Source organism: Balaenoptera physalus, assembly GCF_965194825.1.
Source record: "Balaenoptera physalus genome assembly, chromosome: 19".
NCBI classification, from domain to species: domain Eukaryota; kingdom Metazoa; phylum Chordata; class Mammalia; order Artiodactyla; family Balaenopteridae; genus Balaenoptera; species Balaenoptera physalus.
The window spans coordinates 66,613,103-66,639,897 of record NC_138900.1 but is presented as its reverse complement, the minus strand read 5'-3'; the positions used below and the strand labels follow the sequence as shown (position 1 = coordinate 66,639,897).

Here is a 26,795-nt window from a genome sequence, read left to right as displayed (position 1 = left end):
GAAAAACAAAATGGGGCTTCCCTGGTGGCACAGTGGTTAGGAATCCGCCTGCCAATTCAGGGGACGCGGGTTCGAGCTCTGGTCCGGGAAGATCCCACATGCCGCGGAGCAACTAAGCCCATGCACCATAACTACTGAGCTTGCGCTCTAGAGCCTGCGAGCCACAACTACTGAAGCCCGCATGCCTAGAGCCCGTGCTCCGCAACAAGAGAAGCCACCGCAATGAGAAGCCCGCGCACCGCAACAAAGAGCAGCCCCCACTCGCCGCAACTAGAGAAAGCCCACGTGCAGCAACGAAGGCCCAATGCAGCCAAAAATAAATAAAATAAAATAAATAAATTTATTTTTAAAAAAATGAAATGAAAGAAAAAAGTTGAAGAAAAAGTAGCAAAGAGGATACAACATATGTTTAATAGGGGATTCTACAAAGAAAACCAAAGGAAAGCAATGAAATGGAATACTACAAGCAAATCCGAAAAAACTATTCAGAAATGAGGAGAAAACATTTGAAACTACGTACGAAAAAGACACACCATAAACTTGGGGCAGGGCAGGCAGAACAACCAATACCAAGACACATTCTAGTAAAATTATTTGAAGAAAAAAAGAAAAATTATTTTAGACATCTAGACAAAAATACTGGACACCTTAAAATGGTGGGGGGCGGGGCAGATTATCAAACTACAGCAGAAGGACGGAGACTCACACACACAAGACACTGGAGGAAAGTAACGGGAGCCTTTACATCCAGACAAAGTGAGCTTCAGGTACACAGGTAGCCACTTGTGCCCACATACAGCACTCAGACAACAGCGCTCCCACAAACCCTTCCTGAAGAAACTGCTGGAAAACAAGATTCAGAAAACCAAGACCACTTGGAGACGCAACATGTGAACTGGTCAGTGGTGAGCAGTCTACATTTACGGGGAGGACGGAGACTAAAGGAGAAAGCACAGTATGCAGCGGCTCTGTGCTCTGACAACGGAGATACAATTTACCCGCTTAAAAATGGGGAGAGAACTTGGGAGAACACACACACAACAAATTTTAACAATTTTAACAATCACACTGAGTGGTGGTGTTGGAATTCCCTCTGAGAATTTTCCATGCGCAAATGAGGATCTACAGGATATTCCAATTCTGTCACTCCCGATGTCCTGACAAGCAGGTCCAGAGGTCGGGCAGAAGAGGTCTCGGGGCTGCGGATTTGACTCAGGGCACGTACTGGAATTGGAGGTATGAACTCAGGCGTGCGTGCAGAATCCAGTAGCTGAATCCAGTAGCAGCGTGCCTCCCTACAGCCTACACTGTGAAATACCGCCTCTCACCAAGAGATGAGGGCTTCTTGGAGAAATGGCTAATTCCACGTCTGAGGCAAGGAATATGCAAGATAACATCTTGTCATCCCAGATGTAGGGAAGCGATCAAAGACATCAGGGCTGTATCAAAAGGACTCAGAAACCAACTCAAAGATGCTCCTCCTAGCCGAAGGTGGGAAAAAATGACCCTCAACAAGGATAACGTCAATGGGCTGAAAGAGAAATATTTTTAAATTCATTAAACGGGGCCGGGGGGGGGGGCGTCAAAAAGGCCCCTATAAATTAAAGGAGACTTCAATGACAAAAACAAACAGGCAAAACTATGATTTTCTCTATTTGTATTATATTTAATGAAAAGGTTTTTCTTAAGGCAAAATTCAAACAAAGTGGAAAATACTTGTTACACATGCACCAAAGAGCTAATTTCCTTTCACAGCAACAGAAAAAAGACCAATAAACCTAATCAAAAGGAGCATAAGAATGAGGGTAAATTCTCAGGGAAAAAAAGTCACAAAGCTTTTAAACATGAGAAGACACAACCTCTCTCGTATTTTTTAAAATGCAAATTTCAACCAGACGCTCAGTGTGACAGGCGTGCTGGAGGCCTGTCAGGACGTGGGCGCTCTTTTGCACGTTTGATGGGAGCTTAGCTCTGAAGACCAATAGGGAACAGGCATCAAAGTGCTGCTGCCCGGCCCTGACCTTCCCACCAAGGAATCCGCCCAGCACAGGGAGTCACATGTGTGTGCAAATATCTACCCACCAGAGAAACAAAACAATCAAGGCGTTGCTTTTAGCAGCAAAAGAATGGATGATGCAACCTGAATGCTGTTTTAAAAAAACAAGTCTGGCACGGCTGAACAATGAGAGACCAGGCAACGGTCTAGAACAGGGGTCCCCAACCCCCGGGCCACGGACCGGTACCGGTCTGTGGCCTGTCAGGAACCGGGCCGCACAGCAGGAGGTGAGCGGCGGGCGAGCGAGTGAAGCTTCATCTGCTGCCCCCCATCGCTCCCCATCACTCACATCACCGCCTGAGCCATTCCCCCCACCATCTGTGGAAAAACTTGTCTTCCATGAAACCGGTCCCTGGTGCCAAAAAGGTTGGGGACTGCTGGTCTAGAAGAACCAGTCAGAGCCCTCTAAGGAACGACTCCCGAGATGCGGTATTACACGAACATAAATGGGGCAGAATGTGTACAGCACACTTTATTTTAAAAAAATATGCTAGGCATGCACAGACTATCCCTGGGGCACAAAGATGAAAGGAAATTATATTTGCCTTTTTTTAATCATGTACATTTATCAGCTTTTCAAAAGTAAAAATACTTTTTAAAAATGGTCAGACAACTAAATATTGAGGCGTCCACCGTGAGGAAATCCTCACTCCCGACCTCCCTCATATGCAGTACGACTCTCAGCCCTGGCAGCCGTTCAGCCTCACCCGCAGCCCCAGGACTCAGAGGCAGGCGGGACCTACAGCTGGGAGGGCCCACCAGGCCTACCGGGGTTTATTCTAAACCTGGGTCCTCTGAAGGTGACCTCTGAGCAGATTAACTGTGGTTGGTATAAACACCAAAGTCACTCATGCCATAACTCGGTCTTTTTTCCCAACTAAGAACCAAAGCAAGGATTATTAAAGGGGCACAGTGAACGCCTTCATGAAGGCAGTGGTCCTCAGTTAGATAATACCACCCTACCCACCTTTGAATTGATGGATTTAAAACGTTTTAGGGTCACACACTGCTTTCAGGATCTACTTTTTAAAAAATTACAGCTCCTTTTCCAGGAAAAAAGCACAGACACAGCCCTGCCAAGTTTCAGAGCCTCATAATTACCAGAGACTGCTGGCTGCCTACCCCAGTACCTGCTCTCCCTGATGCTCAGTGTTACAAGAATCCGAATTCACAGGGCACGGGGCCACCAGAGAGCACAGCCTCTCCTGCAGCGCGCTGTGGCCACGTGACCCACTCTGGCCAATGGGGTGTGAGCAGCGCGGGGCAGCTCCTGGACCCTTCCTCCTTCTTGCCCTCCTGCTGCTGGCCTCCCGGACTGCCTGCCTCGGACTTCCTTATACCAAAGGAAAATCACCAACCACCTGCTCTAAAAACAACACATTTTGGAATCTGCAGCATGCAGCCAGGCTTAACCTCCGTGACTCACCTTGAAGCCCATTCATGATGGCCCTGGGGCCACACGTCCCAGGTTAAATACCTGTCTCTCACAAATGGCTGGTGGAAAGTTCTCAGGTGCCCAACTCAAGCTTTTCCTGATTTCTAGAAGCTCCGTGAGTGACTTAAGAAAATACTCCGAGCTCACCATAAAACCCTGAATCCTACCCTCTTCCAAATGAGGACACCACACAATTATCCAAGCTGTTTACTCAAAATGATTCTACGGCCAGGAGAAAGAGTCATTTAAAATTCTGCTAACAGTGAACGTTTGAACAGAAAAAATTAGGGCAACAAGCCCAAGGAAACTGGAACAGAACGATGCATGCGGTTGCCAGTTTGGCAAATGAAATCTGCCATTTCTCAGAAGTCCTGGAGATAGTCCAGTCTTAATATCACAAAGCAGCGGGACTGCAATTACTGCTCAATAACGTCTCTGAACAGCAACGACTGCAAGCTTGTGAAGAGAGCATCTTCCAGGGTGCGGGGGGAAAAGAGCCCACCAACCAAAATCAACAACCCAAGTGCTCAGTCTCAGGGGACTGGTAAAGTAAATGACATGAGACACCACAGTCATTCACGTGAATGGAAAGGTCTCCAGAACACAATACTAACAGAAAGGAGTGTAAGAGGAAAACTGCATGTATGTGTAGTCACGTGTCCGTGTGTAGTCACGTGTCCGTGTATGCAAATGCACACGAGATGCTCTGGAATGATACACACTGAACCAAGGTGACACAGGAGGGAAAAGGTACAGATAAAACAAGCTGACCTTCATCCTTTATCCTTCTGGACTGTTGAGCTTTCTTTTTTTTTTTTTTTTATTTTCGGCGCCGTTGCGTCTTCATTGCTGTGCGCGGGCTTCCTCTAGTTGTGGCAAGCAGGGGCTACTCTTCGTTGTGGTGTGTGGGCTTCTCACTGCGATGGCTTCTCTTGTTGCGGAGCACAGGCTCTAGGCGCGCGGGCTTCAGTAGATGTGGCACACAGGCTCAGTAGTTGTGGCTCGCGGGCTCTAGAGCACAGGCTCAGTAGTTGTGGTGCATGGGCTTGGTTGCCCCGCGGCATGTGGGATCTTCCCGGACCAGGGCTCGAAACTGTGTCCCCTGTATTGGCAGGCAGATTCTTAACCATTGCACCACCAGGAAAGCCCCCGGACTGTTGAGCTTTCTATAAGTACATATTACTTACTGTGCTTATTATTATTGAGATTGTTTTTCTAAAACAGAGCAATAAGTACACAGATGAGGCCAAGCACGTCAAATCTGGATAAAAATTAGGGAGCCTTCTTCAACCCTGCCTTAAATCCACCTCCCAGCCTACGGCGTGTGGGCATCCACAGCCGTGACCACTCGCGCAGGTGCGCCCTGCCGAGCCCTGCCCTGCGATGCCCCTTCTGCTGGACCACGGGTCAGACTATCCCCTCGCCCTGCGGCTCAGCGCTGGACCTCTTCTCGTCCACACTGAAATACCATCTATCTGCTGAGGCTCTCAATCCACTTCACCTCTGACATCTCCCAGGAACTCCAGATCTACGCGACAACCGGCCTCCAGGCCACCTCCCCTGAGTGTCTAGTCTCAACGTGAAGGAACCCAAACTGGACCCGTCCCTCTCCACAACCAGCCGACACCTCCAGACTTCCCACCCCAGGTGCTCAGGCCAGAACCTTTGGGCCTTGGTTCTCCTCTCTCATCCGACCTGTAGGCAGAATCTCCCGCTGTCTTCACTCTGGCCTTGTCATCGCACATCTGGACCCACGCACTGGCCCCCACCTGGGTCTCCCTGCTCTGCCTTTGCCCCAGAATTACTGCCGATGTTTAAAAACGGGATCATGTTAAAGCCCATCTCAGCATCACTGTCTGCTCAAAGCCCACTGAAGGTCCCCCAGTCATTCAAGGTGCGTGCCTGGCGCCCAGCACCAGCCAGCCTCTCTCCGCGCCCCTCAGGCTCCCCTTGCGACTCCTCAGTCCGCCGTCTAAGGAGGCCGCCCCAGCTGGGCAGGCACACGCCAGCTCAGCCCTCACCCTCCGAAGTCCACCTGCCCCTCGGCCAGCCACTCTTCACCCGTCACACCCACCACCAGCACCCACGTCCCTGCTGCCCTTTCCTGCTTTATCACAGGCTAAATCCCCATCTTGTTCAGCATCTGTCTCCCCTGCTGGAAGACGAGCTCCACGGAGCCGGAACGCTCACCATCTTGCTCACTGCCCGGCTTGGGGCCTGGCACACCATGCACGTCCGTGCCGCGGGTCTAGTGCGAGAGCCCAAGGGAGAGTCACCCCCCAGCGCAGAACTATGAAGGGCCGCACATCTGCTGACAAACCGTGCAGGAAGGGCGGCAGAGTTCTCTACGTCTGTGTTTTGATTTCAATAAGGACTGTACCATAATTAAGTCACATATCTGTTTAGCTTACAACTGTGAACTTCATGCAAATGACATGTTAGGTTTAACAGTGAAAATACAAGCTGCTCAGGGGTTGTCAGCAACAGACACGAGCAGCTGTTCATCAGCAGAAACACAGAACTATGTAAATATGTTATTTTTCTGTATTAAAAAGAAGTGTTGAAATAAAAAAAAACACAGAACTGCACATTTAGTTTTAATTTTGCTAATTTTTAAATATTTCGGACACCCATAAAATAAAACCAAAAGGCCACTGAAACAGGAAAAAAAGAAAAGCTACTGTAATCGAGCACACGACTGAACTTCAGCAGACGTCACCAGGCAAAGCCCCCTGTGCCCACCCTGGGATTTTCTCAGTCACCACCAGAACGACATCACACAGATCATCTCATTGGGGATGTCACAACATATGGGGTTTTTAGGGCAGACACTCTGCACAGAGCTGTTTCTCCCATCAGCCCTTGAACAAGCGCCCCACTGAACCTGTCTGCAGGAGGCTGTCCCTGGGAGGCGCACACTACAGCCACTGTGTGACCTCCGACTCTGCTCTACCAGAACTACTTCCCAGCCGTCAGATCCCTGCAGGCGACCCGTGTGAAGAGACGCGGCCCAGGTGCCGTGACGTCATGGGTGGAAGCGGGGGCGCGCCTAGCTCACCGTGGAGGGGCCTCGGGAGTAGGCCATGCCAGGCTGACCTCCCTTTACAGATGCCAAATACACGGACTGAAGACAGTCCTCGGAGGGGCAGGGGCGGCCCCGATGAGTACAAGAGACAGAAGACCCTGAAGACAAGTCTCGGAGAGCAATCCCTCAGGAGACAGTGGGAACCGCCAGCACCCAGGCCCAACGGCAGCCCCGCCCCCCAGGCCCCGGTGCCCCAGCCACCGCCCCGCCTCTGGCACCGGCTTCACGTCCACCTGAGCAGCAAGGCCAAGTCCACACACCGTGAAGACCAGAGCGGTAACCTCCACCCCCAGCAGGAAGTGGCCCAGTGGTGCCCAGTTAAAAAGCTCAACTTCCAGAAACAGGGCACCTCCAAGAAAATAAAGATCATTCCATTCAGTCAGATCCATCTGGATATAGATGTAGTAATAAAATTAATTAAACGCCAGTATGAAGTAAGCAAAGAAATCAACTTTTATTAAACTGAGACATGGGAACAAGACTCAGCTTACTGATTTTCCCCAAGTCAGTGTGGGGTGGCAGGGGGATACTCAAAGGACAAATAGGGAAGAAAGAGAAAACGTGACTATAAATGACCAGCCAGGTACTAGATCATCGGGAAGCAGTGATTCTTAGGAAAATCCAGGCCACACTGTTTCTTCTTCAAAACAGCCCCCCTAAAAATGTTTAAGTTTGAAATTAGGAGAAGAAGGTCAAACTAGCCTCAGATGGCAGGTCCTTCCCCTCTATAGTTAACACGTTTGATTAAACTGGCCACTTTTATTCACCTTTTCCAAAATATATAAACCTCCTCAAATACAAACCACCAATGCAGGAAAGAGAACTGGCTGACTTTAAACTGATCCCACAGCACCACTGTCTTACTTCAAGACACACTGGTCTCAGGACCCCCTTCCCCATCTGAAAGTTAGTGAGCTTGTACTCGTGGACGTGTATCTATCAATGTCACCATCTCTGATATTAGAACAGAAAATGTGTGAATACTTTATTCATTTAAAAATCACAAAAACCCATACATTACAATATTAACATACAAAACTTTTTTTTACTAAAAATAACTACTAGAGGGGCTTCCCTGGTGGTGCAGTGGTTAAGAATCTGCCTGCCAGTGGAGGGGACACGGGTTCGATCCCTGGCCCGGGAAGATCCCACATGCCGTGGATTAACTAAGCCCGTGCGCCACAACTACTGAGCCTGTGCTCTAGAGCCCGTGAGCCACGACTACTGAAGCCCGCGCGCCTAGAGCTCACAAGCCACAACTATGGAGCCTCTGCTCTACAGCCCGCGAGCCACAGCTACTGAGCCCGCGTGCCGCAACTACTGAAGCCCGTGGCACGTGCTCCACAACAAGAGAAGCCACGATAATGAGAAGCCCGCACACCGCAAGGAAGAGTAGCCCCAGCTTGCCACAACTAGAGAAAGCCCGCGTGCAGCAACGAAGACCCAACACGGCCAAAAATAAAAACAAATTAATTAATTAGTTAATTAATTAAAAAAAAATAACTACTAGAGTTTCCAAAACAACAGCAGCAAAATCTTAGCAAGAAGAGAGACATCGTTTTGCATTTTTACAAATCTCTTTAATGTCAGACTTACTGGAAAACAACTGGGTTCTCATATCTATTACTGCATGAAAAAGAGGGCAGTGCATCTGAACAGCCCGTTCAGATAACTGTGGATATTCCTCTGTAATACAACACCAAACCTCAACAAGGGCTTTATTTCTCCCCAAAGGTGAGCTGCAATGTGGAATCTAAAACTGTACTGCTGAACTTTTTGTTACTTTATCACTTTAAAATCTGTCTTTAAATGGACATTTACCCGGGTCTGATTTGGTCATTTGGAAAATACTGGTTCAGTGAGTTATGCAGACCTTTCCGAATGTTGTTCATTACAGATTATCTAAAGCATCACATTCCTTAACATCAGCACTGATCTCATCAGAAAAGTCCTGGGGACTTCCCTGGCGGTACAGTAGTTAAGACTCAGTGCTTCCACTGCGGGGGCACGGGTTCGATCCCTGCTCAGGGAACTAGGATCCCGCATGCCGTGCGGCGCAGCCAAAAAAGTAAATTAATTAATTAATTTTAAAAAAAGAAAAAGAAAAGTCTTGAAGTATTAGGAAGCTGCCAGGTTCACAGTGGCAGATACAAGCTTTCTGAAATTCCAATTCCACTTGGAAGTACAAATTTTACCACTGGCAATAGTGTTAGCTGCTTTCCTTGCAGTGACAGGCTAACTCTGTCCGTTTAGTAAGAAATGCTGGTAACGTGTCAATTATTCCGTTATGGTGGTCCATGAGAAAAAGCGGCCAGTTCAGCTAGCAACCCAAGTAACTGCAGAGGGGCCCGTCTTCCAGGCAACCTCCCAACTCCAAAACGCAGAAGTGCTTTCCACACACTTCCTGTTTTGTTACACAGAGTATTAAAAAGGGGTGTACTCAGGGCTGAGATTTAACAAAATGAATGATTTTTACTGCTGCATCAAGGACATTCTTAGATGAGAATGGCTTTTCTGAATTGCACGGCAGTAAAGAATCCAGCAACAATGGTAGCTCGGGGACTCGGTCCAAATGTCAACAGGCAAAAAGAGGCAAATGACCTCTTGACAATCATGAGAACTATTCTGACCTCAAATACCCACTGGGAATGTCTCCAGGACATCCCTGGGGTCTGTGGACCACGATGGCAACCACTGCCTTCAGGAATTATATCTCTAGAAAGAAAGCATAAGAACCACATGCACATTAAAACGAATTTCAGGTAATGTCTGCTATAAAATAGAAACCATACAAGCAATTAAAAGCAACTTTTACTTGATTTACCAACTGCCAACGATAAATGTAAATACATTGCAGAGGCCTGCATATATCTCGCAATAAAAGTTCTAGTTTCTACATAGATAATGCCCATATTTTAATTCTTCTCTGGTAGCTCCTAAATTGCTTACACTGTGAAGTATTATTCTGATAACATAAAATACTAAATCTGCCAAAGATGCAGGACTATAATAATGTACGGGGACTGTGGGCTTGAACACCTTAACCTTATTTCCTAGTTCTGTGACAAGCCTTTATGAGTGTCTGTGGACTACTTATACAATTAATATCAATGATCTTATTGCATTTATTCATACATTCTTCAAAAAACAACCCCCGGGTTCTGTACTAGACACACGCTGAAGGGAGCAGAGTTAGCCCTGCCCACAAGACACTTACTAAGGCAGTAAGTCGGAGAAATGACACTGGGGGTATCCTGGGATCGACTGCCCGCCAGGGCCGAGGGTGGACACCGGTGGGGGGCTGCAGCAGCCGCCTGGCCAGGAGGATCAGGGCACGCTGCCCAGAACCGGCGGAGAGCTGAGCAGTCGGAGGAGGAAGGAAGGGGTCAGAGATGCTGGTCTCCCGGCCAGACTCTTGAAAAGTCCACGGCATGAAACAAACTGGCAGAGGCTGCGGAGACCAGCCGATGTAGGGAGGTCCAGGGGCGGCACAGGGTAGAGGCAGCCACAAAGAATCCCAGGGGAAACTTGAGTATGGACCGTACCTTCAGTGACACGGAATCACTGCTCCTGTTTGTAGGTGCAGTTATGTAAAACAATGCCCTTGCTCCCAGGACACGAGTGCTCAAGCACTTCGGGGTGAAATGAGGTGACCTCTGCAACTTACTATCAAATGCAGGAAAAAACAGAAACAACGCAATGTGCCAGAACGTCGCCCCGTCGCGCACCCAGATGCAGGGTGTATACCTGTGTGTCCATCGGGCCCCTCTAGGAAGTGCCCCCTAGATTCCAGCGAGGAGGCAGCCAGGATCACGGATTCAGTCAACAAGCTCAGGTGAGCTCGGAGAGCCAGCGCCCTGGAGGAGGACACCGTCCCGGGCACGGCCACGTACGACATAATGGTGGAAAAACAGCCTGTACCATCTCTGCTACGTACCTGCAAATCTCAGGCGATCGCAAAATAACTGTTTTAGAAAAAACAAAAATAATAAAACCCTCCAATCCACTCTGCCGCCCGCCAGCTGCCATCACGTCCCTCCAGAGCCAAACTCCTAGAGCACATTCTGGAACCCTCACCCACACCCGTCCGCAAACACCATCCCTTCCCACACCCTTCAGGACCCCAAACAAAACACTGGTTTCCAAACTCACCGTCGGACTGGACAAGAGCCCTGTGAACGATTCCCACCGGCCTCCCCGCTCAGCACTTCTCCTCGCTCAGAGCACCCTGGGGTCCTCCTCCTCCCCGGGGTTCACCCCTGGCCCCACCTACGCTGGGCCCTCCAGCGGCACCGGGTCTGAGCCTCACGCCGCGGCACCCGGAGCCCCTTCGGGGAACCAGAGCCCAGAAGCACGTGTCCCGGGGGCGCACGGCAGGCCCTTACAGGGAGTGACACCCACGCCCCCAAATCACCACTGCCGCCCGGACCCCTCACCAGTGCTTTCCCTGGTCCAGTATGTCAAACCACACTATGGCCATTTGACAATAAAATCCGCTCCCACACTTCCAAAGCCGAACTCTGCCCCCATCCCTACTCTTGCCCGAGAGCACCGCTCAAGGAGATCCCACCAACGCCCCCAGAAAGAACCCTGCAACTCCTCTTTTAACTCTCTCTGCTGTCACCCCCAGTATCCGACCATCACCAGGCCCGGGGGCCTGCTCCTTCCCACCCGACTCCTCTCTTCCTCCTCCCCCACTGCACCTGTGCCGCTGGGCTCTGCTTCCTTGAACCCGTGAACCGGCTTCCCTGTCCCTGCCTCCAGTCCCTGGCGATTAGGCGTCATCTCTCTGTAACCCACCCTAAGGTGGAATCCACGGATCTGTCCCTTCGTCCCTCCCAAAGCCACACATGGTGAGGCGGGAAGCCAATTCCCTCCCATCCATCCTGCAGATGAGTTCCAGGCTCATACCTCCCAAAGGGCTGTCGTCACAGCGCCCGGCTTGGCATCACATCTAAACTCTATCCGCATTTCAGGCCTCTCCCAATCCGGCTCCTGCCTACCTAGATACGACCTCATTTTACTCACTCACTCAACAAATGCCTTCTAGACCAAGGGTTGGCCCCGTGGACCATTTCCAACCCTCCACCTGTACAGCCCATGAACCAAATCAAAAGAAGAACAGTACTTCCTGACATGAAATTACATTAAACTCAAACGTCAGTGTTCACAAATAAAGTTTTATTGGAACACAGCCGCAACCAGCTGTCTGCACACTGGCTGGGGCTGCTCGGGGGCTGTCACGGCTTGTCCAGTGACTGACAGCCTCACTGTAATGTAAAAACCTCTGCTCTGTGCGCTGGATCATCACGCCGCAAACACCCTGCTGGGCACATGGGAGCGACCCGTAAATCCTGGGCGAGTGAATAAAGAAACGACCTTGAGGTTCACGTGCTCCGTAAGCACAGATTCTCCTGAACTAATCACTGGTCTGGCAGCTCCCTCAATCCTTCAGCTACAGGGACAGAAGAGATCTTGGTTCTAATCATCTTCCCGTTAAAAAAAAAAAAGGTAAAACATGAAACATTTGGAGACTACAGGCAATGCTCTCTCCTACACTTCACTTGTTGCTGTGTTTTTTACAGTTAACATGGAAAACACTCAGACGTGAGGACAAATTAGATGACAGGTCAATTTTTTTACCTCTACAGAAGAATGTTATGTCACAAAGAGCCACAACACATCATGCTGAATTCAGGGTGAAATTTAAAATTTTTAAAGTCATTTTCCCACTGACATGTGCCCATATAAGAAATACTGGCCCTAAAATTATAAGAATTCAAACTCAACATTGCAAACTGTCTAAAACCATCTGATAGAATTTAAAATTGTCAATAAAATATCACTGAATATCAAATAATCTGCCAAACTTACAACACTCTATAGCAACAGAATCTACCACAATTTACTTTCTGAGAAGCGCAGGAGAAAAGTCACCTCCCTGGAGAGAACAAGAGGCTGTCTGAAGCCTGATGACTGCCAAGGGCGGCTGCCGGGCCAGCTGTGTGGAGTTCACACTGGAGGATTCTTCACAGTAGAAACACACGTTTATCAAGGGTCCCTGCGTTTCTAACAAGTGTATACTTCACAACCATGCCCAAGCTGTTAACTAGCAAGTTGTACTATTTAAATCACCTCTAAGCTCCTGTCCAGTTCTCAAATTCTAAGAGTCTGTGACGTAAGTTTATCACAGACAAAACTCTGACTACATGCAAATTTCTATCAATTAAATCTGCCCCACATAAATTGGTAAGCATAAAAAGATACAGGGCCTGGTGGGTGAAGCTGATGATAATAACAGTAATTACAGGAGCTACCATTCATTGGGTCCTAAACACATACTAGCATTATTTCACTGAGTCTTCACAACCTTGGGTGTAGGCGCATCCCCGTTTTACAGAGATAGGCCCATCCCCTCACCATGAATATTTATTAAGGCAATATGAGACCGGAGAGCAGGTGGGCTGGCAGTGGTGGTGGGGGGGGGCTAGGCATGGGGAGCAGGGCCCGGTCACTCGGTAACTCACTTTGTGTGGGCTAACTAACCCCACTGTCATCCATCACCACATGTTCCCTTTGCCTCCCCTGAGAGCAGGGCTGTGCACCCACCCATCCTTCAGCTCCCTCCAGAAACTGAAATCCGTTTATCACTCACCTGCCCCTCCTGTTTATTCCCATGAACTGCAAAGCTTGGGGAGGAGGGTGGTCAGCCGTCTAGGGTAAGGACGCCAGTGTCCTAATCTTTTTCCACCTCGAAATTTCACAGAAACCAAATAATACTAACAACCATGTGCCAAAATGTTAAGGAAAGCTGTAATCCTAGCCAGGAACATAAAAAAAGACGATGAACACCCAGCTTGAGCAGTCATTAAAACAAGTAACAAGGACAGGTGACAGATGCAGGGACCACTCCAGAGGTTTCTGACGCACAACTGACATCAGGCAAACACAGCCCCTCAGAGGCAGGGCCCATAACCAAGGAGAACAAAGTAATCTGATCTACAACAGAAAATGGACAAAAGTGTAGGGAGCCCGTGAAGGACGAGTCGCAGATGCCGGCTGACCCACGCACGGTGCTGGCATGGCTCGGTGGTGGCAGACACAGCCCACGCCACTGTCACCTCGGGGGCCAAGGAGCCAGGTTCACAGTCTCCATTTTACTCAAGATCATAATTCTCAATGTGTAATTAAAACTTAGTCATGGGGACGTCCCTGGTGGCACAGTGGTTAAGAAACCACCTGCCAGTGCAGGGGACACAGGTTCAAGCCCTGGTCCGGGAAGATCCCACATGCCGTGGAGCAACTAAGCCCATGCGCCACAACTACTGAGCCTGCGCTCTAGAGCCCGTGAGCCACAACTACTGAGCCTGCACACCACAACTACTGAGCCCACGTGCCACAACTACTGAAGCCCGCGCTCCTAGAGCCCATGCTCCACAACAAGAGAAGCCACCGCAGTGAGAAGCCCGCACACCGCAACGAAGAGTAGCCCCCGCTCGCCACAGCTAGAGAAAGCCGGCGCGCAGCAACGAAGACCCAACGCAGCCAAAAATAAAGAAATTAATTAATTAATTAATTTTTTAAAAAACAAAAAAAAGTCATGGAAAACAACACCCTAAAGATTAGAAACTGCACTTAGAACCCCAAAATTACTGGGCCTGATCTAAGACTGATGAAAAGTTCATGCCATTAAAATGTCCATGTAAAGCATGTATTTATAAAGATACTTTAACCTTTTCAAAGCCGCATGCATAGTCAAATGCCTTAATCAGACCAGAATGCCTCCCTCGTACTGCTCCAGAAGCCCAGGAAGCCGGTCTGAAACGTGACAAGGACCCTGAACTTCAGGCTGCTGATGGGCGAGGAGGCCCAAGCACCAAGAGCGCCGTGTGCCAAGGGTCTCACACATGCTCAGATGTGCGCCCCACACCACCGCGGCAGGGAAGCCGTGCGTGGCTGCCCTGCACGCAGAGCAGACGCTGCCAAGCCTGCCCCAAAGCCAAGCAGCCACAACACTGGCTTGAGCTGCACAGGTCCACCGATATGCCGATTTTTTTTCAATAGTAAATATTTCGGTACTGCACGAGCTGCAGCTGGTTGAACCGAGGATGCAGAACCACGGATACAGAGGGCTGACTACAAGTTCTATTCAGATCTTCCACTATGTGCAGGGTTGGTGCCCCTACCCCCCACATTGTTTAAGGGTCAACTGTACTTTGGTAAATAAATGGGTCCAGCACTGAACAGTAGAAGCCCTTAGAAAATAACCCTTACCCAGCCCAACAGGACTATGTAGATTGGAGAGTGACCTTAAAGAACTTTTTATAAATTTAGCAAATGACACCATGTAAGGTCATACTCATTTCTGACCCACAGCTCTAGCACATCATAATCCCACCGCATCCACACGTGCAACCAATGATCTGGGCAGACTTTAAAAACAGCCCGGCATTCTGCCTCTTACCTCTACTGCCAATCTTTCCCTTCCCTCTCCCAAACAGAATAGCAGAAGGAAATGATTATGCAAAGTGATTGCTGTCAACAATAAATATGCAGACTTTTGATGTCACTAAACTTGTAATTTGTAAGGAGTATGGTGTCTAATTTATGATCATGTCGGTAAGGGCAAATGTTCTTAGGGAAAAATACATCCAAAGTTAATAAAGGAGTCCCTTTTTGTTTTGCTAAAAATGGACGTTATTTAGATAATTAATAAAATCTGAACTAGATCTGATGCTTAGATAACACAGCTGCATCAATGATAGATTTCTAATTTTGAAAACTGTACTGTGGTTATATAAGAGAAGGTCCTTGTTAATAGGAAACAGCCATTTAAGTGTTTAAGGTTAAAGGGACTTCAAACTGTTCAGGAAAAAATAATAGAAAAATATACACACACACAAACACAGAGAGTTGCAGAGAAGAGAAAGGATAAAGCAAATATAAAATATTAGCATCTGAGACTCTAGGACAAGCCTACACCATAATTCTTTGTACTATTCTTGCAACTTCAAAGCCTGAAAAAACCCAAATCCAATTCCTATGAAGAGATGTTGAGGCTATTCTTCCAAAGAACAGCAGTGAGGACGGACAGACGCATTCTCATCTGAAGGTGCTTCGCTGATGCCAATTATACTTCGTGCACATTTTCCCAAAATACACCCTGCAGGTCACCCCAGGCTCCCCAAGTCAGCAGTGAGGAGCACGGCTGCTGGAGGTGGCGCGGCCTGTGGGAAAGGGGCCCAGCGGGAGCGCTCCTCACCACCGGCTCACTCTCGCTGAATTCCCCTGCTTGACTTCTTTCCCCAGCTCGCATGAGCACTTGCAGTCTCAAGTCACACACTACAGTCTGAGGGGCAGGTCCAGCCAGCGGTTAGTTTTTGTAGATAAGTTTTATTGGAAAACAGCCACGTCTATTCTGGCTTCTCCAAGGGCAGAGTTGAGTGGTTGGGACAGACCCCCAAAGCCAAAAATGCCTACTCATATAGCCCTTGACACAAAGTTTGTTGACTTCCGCCCTACAGCCGAGCGTTTAACCACATCAGTGGCATCTCCAGACTCTAGAAACGGCCTGGAGACTGAGACAGGGGAAAAAGAAACAGGAACTTTTGTTGAAGGGCAGTGATCGTGGCCTCCTGAGAGGTGCTCCAGGATGGGCTGGCTCTGCCTGCTCCACCTCCTGTTGGCCGGAAAGAGTGATTTCTGCTTCAGATTATAGTGGATTCACAGAAATCCCAAAGAGGCAAAGCAGGCTTCCTGAGCTCTTGAATGATCCCTGGAGAACTCGTGAAGCAAGATGAATTGAGTGTTTTTTGTTTGTTTTGGCTGCACTGGGTATTCGTTGCTGCGCGTGGGCTTTCTCTAGTTGCGGCGAGCGGGGGCTACTCTTCATTGCGGTGCGCGGGCTTCTCATTGTGGTGGCTTCTCTTGTCGTGGAGCATGGGCTCTAGGTGCGTGGGCTTCAGTAGTTGTGGCATGCAGGCTCAGTTGTTGTGGCTCGCGGGCTTTAGCATGCAGGCTCAGTAGTTGTGTCACACAGGCTTAGTTGCTCCACGGCATGTGGGATCTTCCTGGACCAGGGCTTGAACCCGTGTCCCCTGCATTGGCAGGCAGATTCTTACCAGGGAAGCCCTGAGTGTTTTATTAACAGCTACGCACAGAGGGAACCCCAGGCAGTACACATCTGTTTTCATCTTACTGCACCCCTTCAGCTTTCTTTCTCCCAACACAGTAGGACTGCATTTTATACAAATCTGAATTATGCAAATTTGTTATACAAATGTAAAATAATGTAATAAATATTAAACTGTCACTTCACAAAAATCGTGAAATTAGTTGAATCCTGCAAATCTTAAAAATCCAAAAAATGTTTAATTTCAAAACTAGAAAGCCAGTTAACTGCAAACTATGTTTGCCCACTGACAGCTGCAGCAATTCTTCACTGGTAAACAGGATGCCCCGCGTTCTTTGTCAGATTCAGTCAAAATCATGGGTGGAGTGAATGACTTGGCGTCTCCAGGGAAGCTCCCAGCATAAAAGGCAGCTTAACGCAGCACCCTGCTCCTGAGGCCCACCCCTGGCTCCAGCCCACCAGTTCACAGGACAGGTCCCGTCCTGCCATCCACCTGCCCACGCAAGTGCAGGGCCACTCTTGGTGGTGACAGCTGGAACCGCAGCCTGAGTCATCCCGCCCCCCGACCCAGGAAGATCAAGGTGCCCGGGGGCTCTCACCACACTCAAGGGACACACAGTTCACACTAACAAGGAAATGCCAGCAGCACACGCACCAAGTTTTCACTGCCAGCTTTATCCAAACCCATTGCTACTTTAGAAAGGTTTAACTTTGCTTCAAGTCATTTGATGACTTTCCACCTTGAAGAAAAAGGAAAAATCACTAGAGACCAGAAGCAGCATTCTTTGCAGCACAGAACGTAAATCTTTATTACAAAAGGTTTGTCAGTACAGGGCTGTGCCCAAAGCCGCTCAGCGCAGTCCCGGCTTCCTGACACCACTCCGCCCGCCCCATCCCTACCTGGGCCCTCCCTGCCAACTCACTTTCTCCTTCAGAGCATTACCTGGGCTCATTTACTCTAAATGCTAACACAGAAGGACTTAGGGCAAGGAAAGGGTAGTCAGCTTCCACAGACACTCCATCCCACCTATCTACCTTTTCAGTGATGTAATAAAACTTATTCTCATCTCTTCACCTTCTCTGGACTTTTCTGGTGGATTTTATTCTTCCATCACTTGTGCATTGTCAGCAATCTGACCTTATGGGTCACCAGTCATCACCACCACCATCCCCCCTCCCCAGCATGAGGGTCCTTATAAAGACAAAGCAAATCTTACTGTCCACCCCACCACAGAGGCAGATGATCCAAAACATTTAATCAAATTGGACAGTTCTTGGCTATGGGTAGATGTGAAAGATGCAGAGAATTTAATTCAAAACAGGAATCAATTTCACGTGACTTCCACAATGCTTCGGGTGTACTCTCTGCTAGTGGCTTAGGAAGTTAAGGTTTCCATCACGTTTTAATTCAAGAATACCCACAGGCTTCAAGCAACGGCAGGCTCTGGGTGGTCATCCCAAGCTCAGCGTCCTCTTAGACTTAGTCTGTAGCATTACGATGAGGGCGTGCACTGGGGGGGTGGCAAGGGGTCAAGAGCGATCCCCCTGCTCCCTGCCCTCTAGAACTGAAGACAGCCCCCTCTCTTCCCAGGAGGCAGGCTGGGCACATCCCCGGGTAGTGGACAGACAGAGTCAAAGGCAAGGCAGATGGCATAAAATGAGATCATTAGCTAAAGCTCTCGTTTTTAACTGGTTTCACAACCTACACAAAAGTGAGAAACCTAATGGTTAAGTATTTTTAAAACTACTCAGAAAGGCAGGGATGATGCTAGGATTCTAAATCTTCTGTGATGAGTTAAATGAGCTCCAGGTACTATCCTGGAACAACAAAACAAGTGTAACTTTTTAAGAGCAAATTTCAACCATGTGATGCCGCCCCCCACCCCCCCAGCGGCTCTCAAATTTGCCAAAAATGAACATTTCAGAATGGTTCAGGGCAATTCCAGTGAACAATTCATTATGCGATTGTTTTTATGACCATCATATATGTGAAGTCAGGGAACACAATAACGACCTTTATTTCCCTCTCGTAAAGGGAGGACTTTTTACAGCTTTTTCTAAGACATTCTCGTTGAGAACTTTAATACATTATTTTCCCCCAGAAGTCTTTTCTTCAAAATGAGAAAATGCTTATTTTTTCCAGGTTTAAATAGCTTAAGTGGTAAAGTTACATGGACATTTTAAAGTCAGTCTGGCATTGTCATGCAATATGTATACTTAACTGCACAGCTAAAGTTTTCAGAATTTATAGCGTAGATGAAGGTCATAAGGAAAAACTAAGGCTAGTAAGCTGTAAGTGGTGTTATCAATAAGCCATTTATGCAAACTCACCTAGACCCTGTGCCAGGGATACCCATTTACCAATCCACCAAACAAGGCTTGTGGTTCTTTATCTCTTTTCGCCTTGTCAACCATCTAGCACAGGAAGTATTTCTTCAGCAAAGTGCGTATGCTACACCTGGCAGTCCTTTAAAGTGCAAATTCTGAATCTTCCCCTATCTTTCAACACCTGGGGTACTTCTGAGGCACACTAGTCAAGATTTTGGCACATGTGCCTCAACTTGGGTTTCGTCATGGTTAGACTTGGGGTATGCATTTCTGTCTCAGTGCTTATCAAGAAACATGATATCATTATGTCTTATTACTGGTGATGCTGAGATGCTATCTGCCAGGTTTTTCCACTGTGAAGTTACTATTTTTCCTTTGTAATTTATAAACATCTTGGGAGAGATACTTTGGGGCTGTGTAAATATCACAGATTGGAAGAGACTTAAGGAGACATGACAACTAAATGCAGAGAGGGATCCTGGATTAGCTCCTGAAACAGAAAAAAGACATTAGTGGAAAACTGATGAAGTTCAGCAAGGTCTGCAGTTCAATTAACAGTACTGTGACGATGTTAATTTTCTGATTTTTATAAGAATATTTGATAATCTAAGACGTCAGCATTAAAGGAACTGGGTGACGGGCAGAGGGAAGCTCTCTAAACTATTTTTGCAATTTTTCTTTAAGTCTAAAGTTCCTTCAAAAGGAAAAGTTTACTGGAACCTCCCTGGTGGCACAGTGGTTAAGAATCCACCTGCCAAAGCAGGGGACACAGGTTCGATCCCTGGTCCGGGAAAATCCCACATGCCACGGAGCAACTAAGCCCATGCACCACAACCACTGAGCCTGTGCACCACAACTACTGAGCCTGTGCGTCACAACTACTGAGCCCGTGCACCACAACTACTGAGCCCGTGCGCCTAGAGCCCGTGATCCGCCAAAAGAGAAGCCACCGCAATGAGAAGCCCACGCACTGCAACGAAGAGCAGCCCCCACTCGCCGCAACTAGAGAAAGCCCGCGCACAGCAATGAAGACCCAAAGCAGCCAAAAATAAACAAATAAAAAATAAATAAATTTTTTTAAAAAGGAAAAGTTTACAAAGCTCCAGATTCGGATTCCGTATGTTGGACAGGGCCTGAGAGTCTGCTTTTCTCTCAAAAGCCCAGTGATGGGGACGCTTGTGGTCCTTGCTGTGGACCACTCCACTAGCAAAGCCCTGGAAAACACAACTGATGTATTTCACTACTCACAACTTTCAAAGGACAATCAAGTAAAATGCATGAAGATTACACTTTGAGCACTGTAATCACTGCTTACCTAGAGGTGATCCTTAAACTTTGGCCCAGTGACACAGCGAGCAGCTCACTGCAGAGTCTAAAATCACACTCTTTGCTCTAACACTGTCTGTGCCTGGCCTTCCCCAGACGAGCCTGGCACCCTGCAAGGCTGCGGAGCCAGAACGGCCAGCAGGAACGCACACCACCCGCCCACAACTGCAACGCGGAGGCGGCCATGGGGGCCGTGATCTGGCCATCCATCCCACTGCTGGTGGGCAACCATCACCAAGGCCACTGGGAGGCAGGAGAGCAGAGCAATGAGAACAGACTCCGGACTACCTACTCACACAAAGCGACTGGCCCCACAGGTGAGCTCTGCTCATCCCATTAAAATGACTTTTAATATCGTATAATAAACCCACAAGAAAGAATATAAGACAATAGGCAAGAGATTTTGCAAATTTCTGGCAGACCAAGAGGATTTAACGGGGGGAAAAGGAAATAGCAATCTGGAGCACACAGGAGTGGATACAACCAAAGGAGGGCTCTAAGCCTGTGGAAGGCGAGGACCGCATACCCCGGCTCCTCAGTCGAGGGTGAGGGCTGTGGCCGCCCACAGAAGTCAGACCCCTACACAGAAGAGCTGCACTACGGCCCTCCCTACACCACGTGGAGCAGCCCCAAATCAAAGGGGTCTTCCTTACGCTGAAAGGCCCAGAGAAAATCTGCCTTCTGGCATTTGAGGTCCCAGCACAATAAAAAGTTCCCAAACACCCGAAGGGAAACCCGCACATTTGCAAAATCAGCCCCACAGGGGACTTCCCTGGCGTTCCAGTGGTTAGGACCCCACGCTTTTACTACAGTGGGCCCAGGGTTCAGTCCCTGGTTGGGGAACTAAGATCCCTCAGGCGGTGCGAATGTGGCCAAAAAAAAAAAAAAAAAAATCAGCCCCACAGACTCAGATTTCTCTGCCTGCTTCCTCTTGCCTTAGACGACAATTACCAATATTTGAAGAGTATTTGCCATACAAAGTAAGAAGCCAATCTTTTTAAAAAGAAGAAAACAACAAGTGGCACTTGAGGAAACAAGAAATCAGAGAACAAGGGAAGTGAAAAAAATCCTTAACAGTATCCCCAAAGTCAAGGAGATAATGCATTCATCAGACGATACGTTATGACGAAAAAAAGAACAAGTAAGCCCTTAGAACTTAAAACGTTGTAGAAATAAAAAATTTTAAATAGGACTGGAAGATAAATGGAAGCCTTATCCCAGCAACAAGAATAAAACGACACAGGAAGAGGATAAAGACAGGAGATTCAGAGAGTTAATCCAAGATGTCCATCATCAAACTAGCAGGAACTCCTAAAACAGAAGAGTAAAAGCAGAGCAGAAGAAATTCTCAAATGACACAAGAGAATTTCAAGTTCCAGAGCTGAAGGACACGTCCCCAAAGTCAAAGAGCATTCATGGTGGGACTCGACGTTGTTTTGGCGTTCTAGAAACGGCTGAACACCACAGAGGATCCTCACGAGTTACCCAAAAGGAACAAGGCTCCTTGGCGCAAAGTTTCCATTGAAATAAAGCAAGCCAAGGTTAAAACATGAGACCTGAACAAACGCAGATGTAGAGTAAAAGAAAACATCAGGATGATACCTGGGCTGGTCTAAAGAGTCATCAGTCCAGATGAGAAAAAGGACAGAGGGCTGGGGAAGGGGAAGGTCGGAGAGATCCAACACCATCCTTGAGAATTTAAAACGAGGTAAAGAATCAATGGGAACAGAAAGTGCAAAGAAAAAGAAAGGCCATCACAAACAATAGGAAAAAAAAAAAAAAGCTGTATAGAGGGGAAATGGATTAGCTGGCTGTGAAGCAATATTTGCTCAGCAGGGATAGAAGAGGTGAGATAAGATATGAAAAGCTAACTCATCCTATCATACCAGCAAGTCAAGAATGTATAAAACCAATACAATGCCAGCTTATTATTTAGAGCTACGGAGAACTTCCTCAAGAAACAACAAAAAGATATCAAAGAATTTGAGGAGTGGAACTGAGAAGTGGGGCAGGGGGCTGTTGCTTCTCACCTTAAGTTTTCCACTGACGTTTTACTGGGTACAATTCTTTATTAAAATATCAAGTATGTGTGCAGCTTTTTAAGAACACGGACTTCAGACAGATCGCGTTCAAACCTGGCTGTGTGTCCCGGGGAAGCCCCTTACCCTCCGTGAGCCTCGGTCACCTCCCTGTCCACCTGACTGGACCGCCGTGATGAGAAACGCTGCAAACGCTCGGCAGGCCCGGCCGCAGCACAGGACCCACACATGGCAGCCGTTTGCTAAAAATCAACGCCAGTGGTGACAGAATCCCACGTCCCACAAACACACACTTATTTTAATTGCCAGACAAAGGAGAACGGGAGCTGAATCCACGGAGTTAAGGTTACGGGCGGTTCAGGCGTTCCGAGCACCGAGTAGTGGTCCCCACGGCCGTCCCCCTCACTCGGGCCCGCCCCGCGTGAACCTGCCGCCTCCCGCACTTCCGCTCCGCAGCCGCTGTCCCCGCGCCCGCAGCCTCCGGCTTCCCGGGGCCTCTCGGCCCGGAGGGGCTGCACCGCAGCAACAGCAGCGCGACCCCGCCCCGCCCGCCCCGCGGCCGGACGCCGCTTGTGAGGGGCAGGTCCCGGAGGGGAGGCCCGCGCCGGCGGGGCGGGGGGAGGGGCGGCCGGAGCCGGGCGCTGAGGTGCGGCTGGCCGGCGGCTGACAGGGCTGACGCGGGAGCGCCCAGGGCGGCGGGCCGTCGGGGCCGGTCCCCGCGTCGGGGGGGCGGGGGCGGCGGCGCGGGCGCGGCGGCCGGAGGAGGGCGCAGGGAGGAGGGAGGAGGGGAGATCTCGCTCTCGCTCTCGCTCTCGCCCCGCGGGAAGGGGGAGGTGGAGACGCGACCGGCTGCGGGAGCTGCAATTACCGTGTGGGCTGCGGAATTCTCGTGGTGTTTGTCGAGGAGATGCGATAATGGCGTCCGTCCTCGCGAGAGAAGCCGCCGCTCTGCGCAGGCGCTGCGAATCCCTCCCCGCGGCCCTCCGCCTTGCACCGTCTGCGCAGGCTCCCTGGGCGGGCGCGCCGGCCGAGGGGCGGGGCACAGGGGAGGGGCCTGCCGCTCGGGGCCGCCCGCGCGCCCTTCGCTGGCGCTGGTGACCGCCGGGCATGCGCACGCGTCCTGCTCCCGCGCCACAGTTTAGGCCCCTAGGCTTCTTTCTTCCCGCGTCGCGCGCTCGGGCTCCTCGCTAGCCCCTGAGAAGTCGCATCGCTGGACCGTTGGAGGAATTTGCATTTTCTTTGAGGCCTAATGAATACGAATTAGCTCCCCGACGACTACATATCCCGGAGGGCCCTGCGCGAGCTTCGAGCAGTGCATTCTGGGACTCGTGGTTCCTGCGTCTGCACCAAGCCTGCCGGTACTTGTGGTCCCTCCGCCCTCCGGTCGCCCGACTGCGCCCTTGCATGGAATAGTGGGACTTGTAGTTCAGATGCCGCGGTCGGCTGCTCCCGGCGAGGCTCCAGCTACTGCTCTGGCCGTGTTCCCCCGAGTTAACAGCGGGTGCTCAGGGGTCCCTAGGGCCGTCACAGGCTCGGGGGCACAGTCCTGGAAAAATATATATTAATTACACGTGATGTATATTTTATATGTAATTGATGTTAGTTATGTATCGTGTATAATATAGGGACTATTATATATGAAAAACATAGTATGAATTTGGCTGTATTTATAGAGCATAAAAGTGCGTTTGTGGGTACTCGTAGGAAAAAAATTCCCAAACTATAGCCAGTTCCCAGAAATGTTATTCCTGCTTACTGGTATTGCTGGGATTACCACTGCTTTTTCATTTTTCTTCTTTATACTCGCCTCTGTTTTCTGAGTTGTTTACAACGAGCTAAAATTCATTTGATCCTCCAAACACGAAACGGTGGAGCTATTTTCATTCGGAAGGGAAAACGCTGTACCATTAGTTTCCTGCCCACTTCTCTTTCGCCAATAATAACACCGTACTCAGGGCAGTAACCAGCTGTGCGGCCTTGGGCAACCTTGTTGCGTTAGGGGCTCTTCAAGAAATAGCCCTCGGGGGTCACCTGAGACTGGTCACTGGATTCCTCTGCAGGAAAAGTGCCCTAAAGAAATTCCAAAGAACCACAAAAGGTCAGCGCTGGGAATATCCTGATAATGAAATGAGATCTGTCCTGTTCAGAGGTGAGGAAGAGTTCAAAGAGATGGAAACATTGCTCAGCAAGGTTACATAGCTGGGAAGAGATGAAAGCGGGGTCTGGAAGCCAAAGCACCTGGATCTGGAGTCCAGAGTCCGTTTGCAGTGGGAAAAGGGTTTCTGAAGCCAGCCACAAAAGTCCCGGGAGAGCCGTGCTTTCTAGCCCCACCTCTGTCTCAATTACAACCAGTCTGAACACATAACTCTACAATTCTTGACAAGGGTTCATGAATATCTGACTAGAAAGCAGATGAACGTAGGGTGATATTTTTCATACTATTTCAGAATATCACCAAGTCCTCATCTGCAGCTCCCTTCCAGGCATGGGTTTGCCTGCTCCTTCCTTTCCAGGCCACTGCTAAGTCATCCGAAGTCATTTTTAAGCTGATCAAAATGACAGTTGTGCTTAGGCTGGAGTGCTTGACTTCTCTTTTCTGTTTTTGATGTTTCAGGTTTATTTACTTTTCACTTTGCTGCCCAGGAAGCTCAAATAGACGAAGGTGTGCAGTATTGACAGCTGATTAACCATGGTTTAAAAAAAATTAAATAGCTAGAAATTAGCGAAGACAACTGCCTACCAATGAAAGTTGACTTCCCTACCACGGGGGACTCTTCTCCTTGCCATCAGTCCTTACAAGAATCCAATCCAGGGAATTCCCCGGTGGTCCAGTGGTTAGGACTCCACACTTTCACTGCTGAGGGCCAGGGTTCAATCCCTGGTCGGGGAACTAAGATCCCATGAGCCACACAGCGCAGCCAAAAATATATATATATAAAGAATCCAATCCAAGTTCCTGGAGTTAACTAGGCTGAAGTCACATCACTGGGGGCTTTATGGAAAGAGAGGGAGGTGCACCCTGGCCTGGATGGCACCAGACATGGGGGACCACGTGGACGTGCGTGCTCCAGGCGTTTGCAAAGATCTCCAAGGTCCCTTCTTCAAAATCGTGCAGAGCCCACTTCAGGCACACCCTGGAATCCTTAGAAGGTCCTGTTCCTGAAGATGCACCAACATGGAGAACAGTGAGTTATTTGTGAAGCCCTCAGTTGCCCAGGAAAAGCCTAGAAAACAGTATAACTCCATAGAGCAGGGCTGTGAGAGCAGGCCTGACGTGGGCTTGGAGTCCAAGCTCCCTGTGGCAAGTTGGCCATCTCCTCTGGGAACTGGCGTTTCAGACTCAGAGCTCATGAGGTTATTGGGAGAATTCGATGAAGCAGAGTTTGTAAAGGATTTAGCGGAGGGTCTAACTCAGGAAATGATCATATTACCGTGTGTTGAATTACCTTGCCTTGGCCAGGCACATCTTATAATCCCTTTTCATTGTGAAGAACATGAATTTCAGAGAGGTTAAGCAACGCAGCCAGGGTCACACAGCCATGGCAGTGCTAGAGCTTTGAGGAGGAAGGTCGTGAGCTATGGTGGGAAAGGTACTTAGGATGTGGGATATGCGGGTCCTTGTTGGCCAGGGGACAAGTTTTCTTTCCATCCTAAAATAACGGGAAGCTTTTACAAGGTGTGGGGCAAGGGTGGATATGATGAGATTTGCATTTTCAAAACTCACTCTGGCGGGAGTGTTGGAAAATGAGTTGGGGATGGGGAGGAGGGGTCCTGAGTGGACTGGGGGAGAGCAGTTGAGGCTGTGGTAGGGGTTCAGGCAAGAGACGGTGGAGACCTGAACCAGGGTGGTCACAGTGGAGATGGAGAGGCGGGGGGACCGAATCAGGAGATTCCAAGGGGTGACGTCAACGGCACAGGAGCACGAATCCGATCCTGGGACAGGGGTGAGGGAGGGGGACCTCCGGATGCCTCCTGGGCCTGCAGATGTGAGACTGGGTGGACGGATATGCTGTTCCCTGAGCCTGCACTGAACAGTGCCTCTTTGTGCCTGGTCCCCCCAGGGGACCTCTCATGTAGCTCCTCCCCCATCCCAGACACCTGGAAGAGACCTGGTTTGGGGGTGAACCGGAGTCCTGGGGACAGAGCTCAGAGGAGGATTCAGGGGGAGTGGGAAGGCGCAGGAGCCAGCACCCCCTGTAGCCCCACCGCTGCTGGCGGGGATTCCACCCAGGCCAGGACAGACCACTGCCACGCGTTTTGGGCCATCGAGAATTTTAAGGAAGTGCCATCAGTAAAAATTCACCTAGTGTAGAATTAACCATTAACCATTTTAAGGTGCACAATTCAGTGGCACCAGGTGCATTCACGATGTTGTGCAACCAGCACTACCTCGT

The 26,795-nt window shown here is 49.2% G+C and overlaps 2 protein-coding genes across 10 annotated transcripts in view; one reads left to right on the top strand and one right to left on the bottom strand.

Annotated features, from left to right (window-relative positions):
- Positions 1 to 23,437, bottom strand: part of BANP (BTG3 associated nuclear protein) — a 108,187-nt gene extending 84,750 nt beyond the window's left edge. The window contains exons 1-2 of one of the 8 annotated variants that reach the window (XM_082436917.1): positions 23,270 to 23,437; positions 4,263 to 4,593 (exon numbers count right to left, since the gene is read on the bottom strand). The gene's annotated coding sequence lies outside the window, so the exon portion shown is untranslated. The other 7 variants (XM_082436915.1, XM_082436923.1, XM_082436921.1 and 4 more) reach the window with 7 other exon arrangements.
- Positions 23,438 to 23,448: 11 nt separating this feature from the next.
- The window catches only part of CA5A (carbonic anhydrase 5A), a 40,625-nt gene continuing 37,278 nt past the window's right edge, over positions 23,449 to 26,795 (top strand). The window contains exons 1-2 of one of the 2 annotated variants that reach the window (XM_082436938.1): positions 23,449 to 24,550; positions 25,016 to 25,586. In XM_082436938.1, the coding sequence (XP_082293064.1) occupies positions 25,577 to 25,586 (10 nt within the window). In that variant the 5' untranslated portion in view covers positions 23,449 to 24,550; positions 25,016 to 25,576. Of the gene's footprint in view, positions 25,587 to 26,795 lie in introns of both variants that reach the window. The other variant, XM_082436937.1, reaches the window with a different exon arrangement.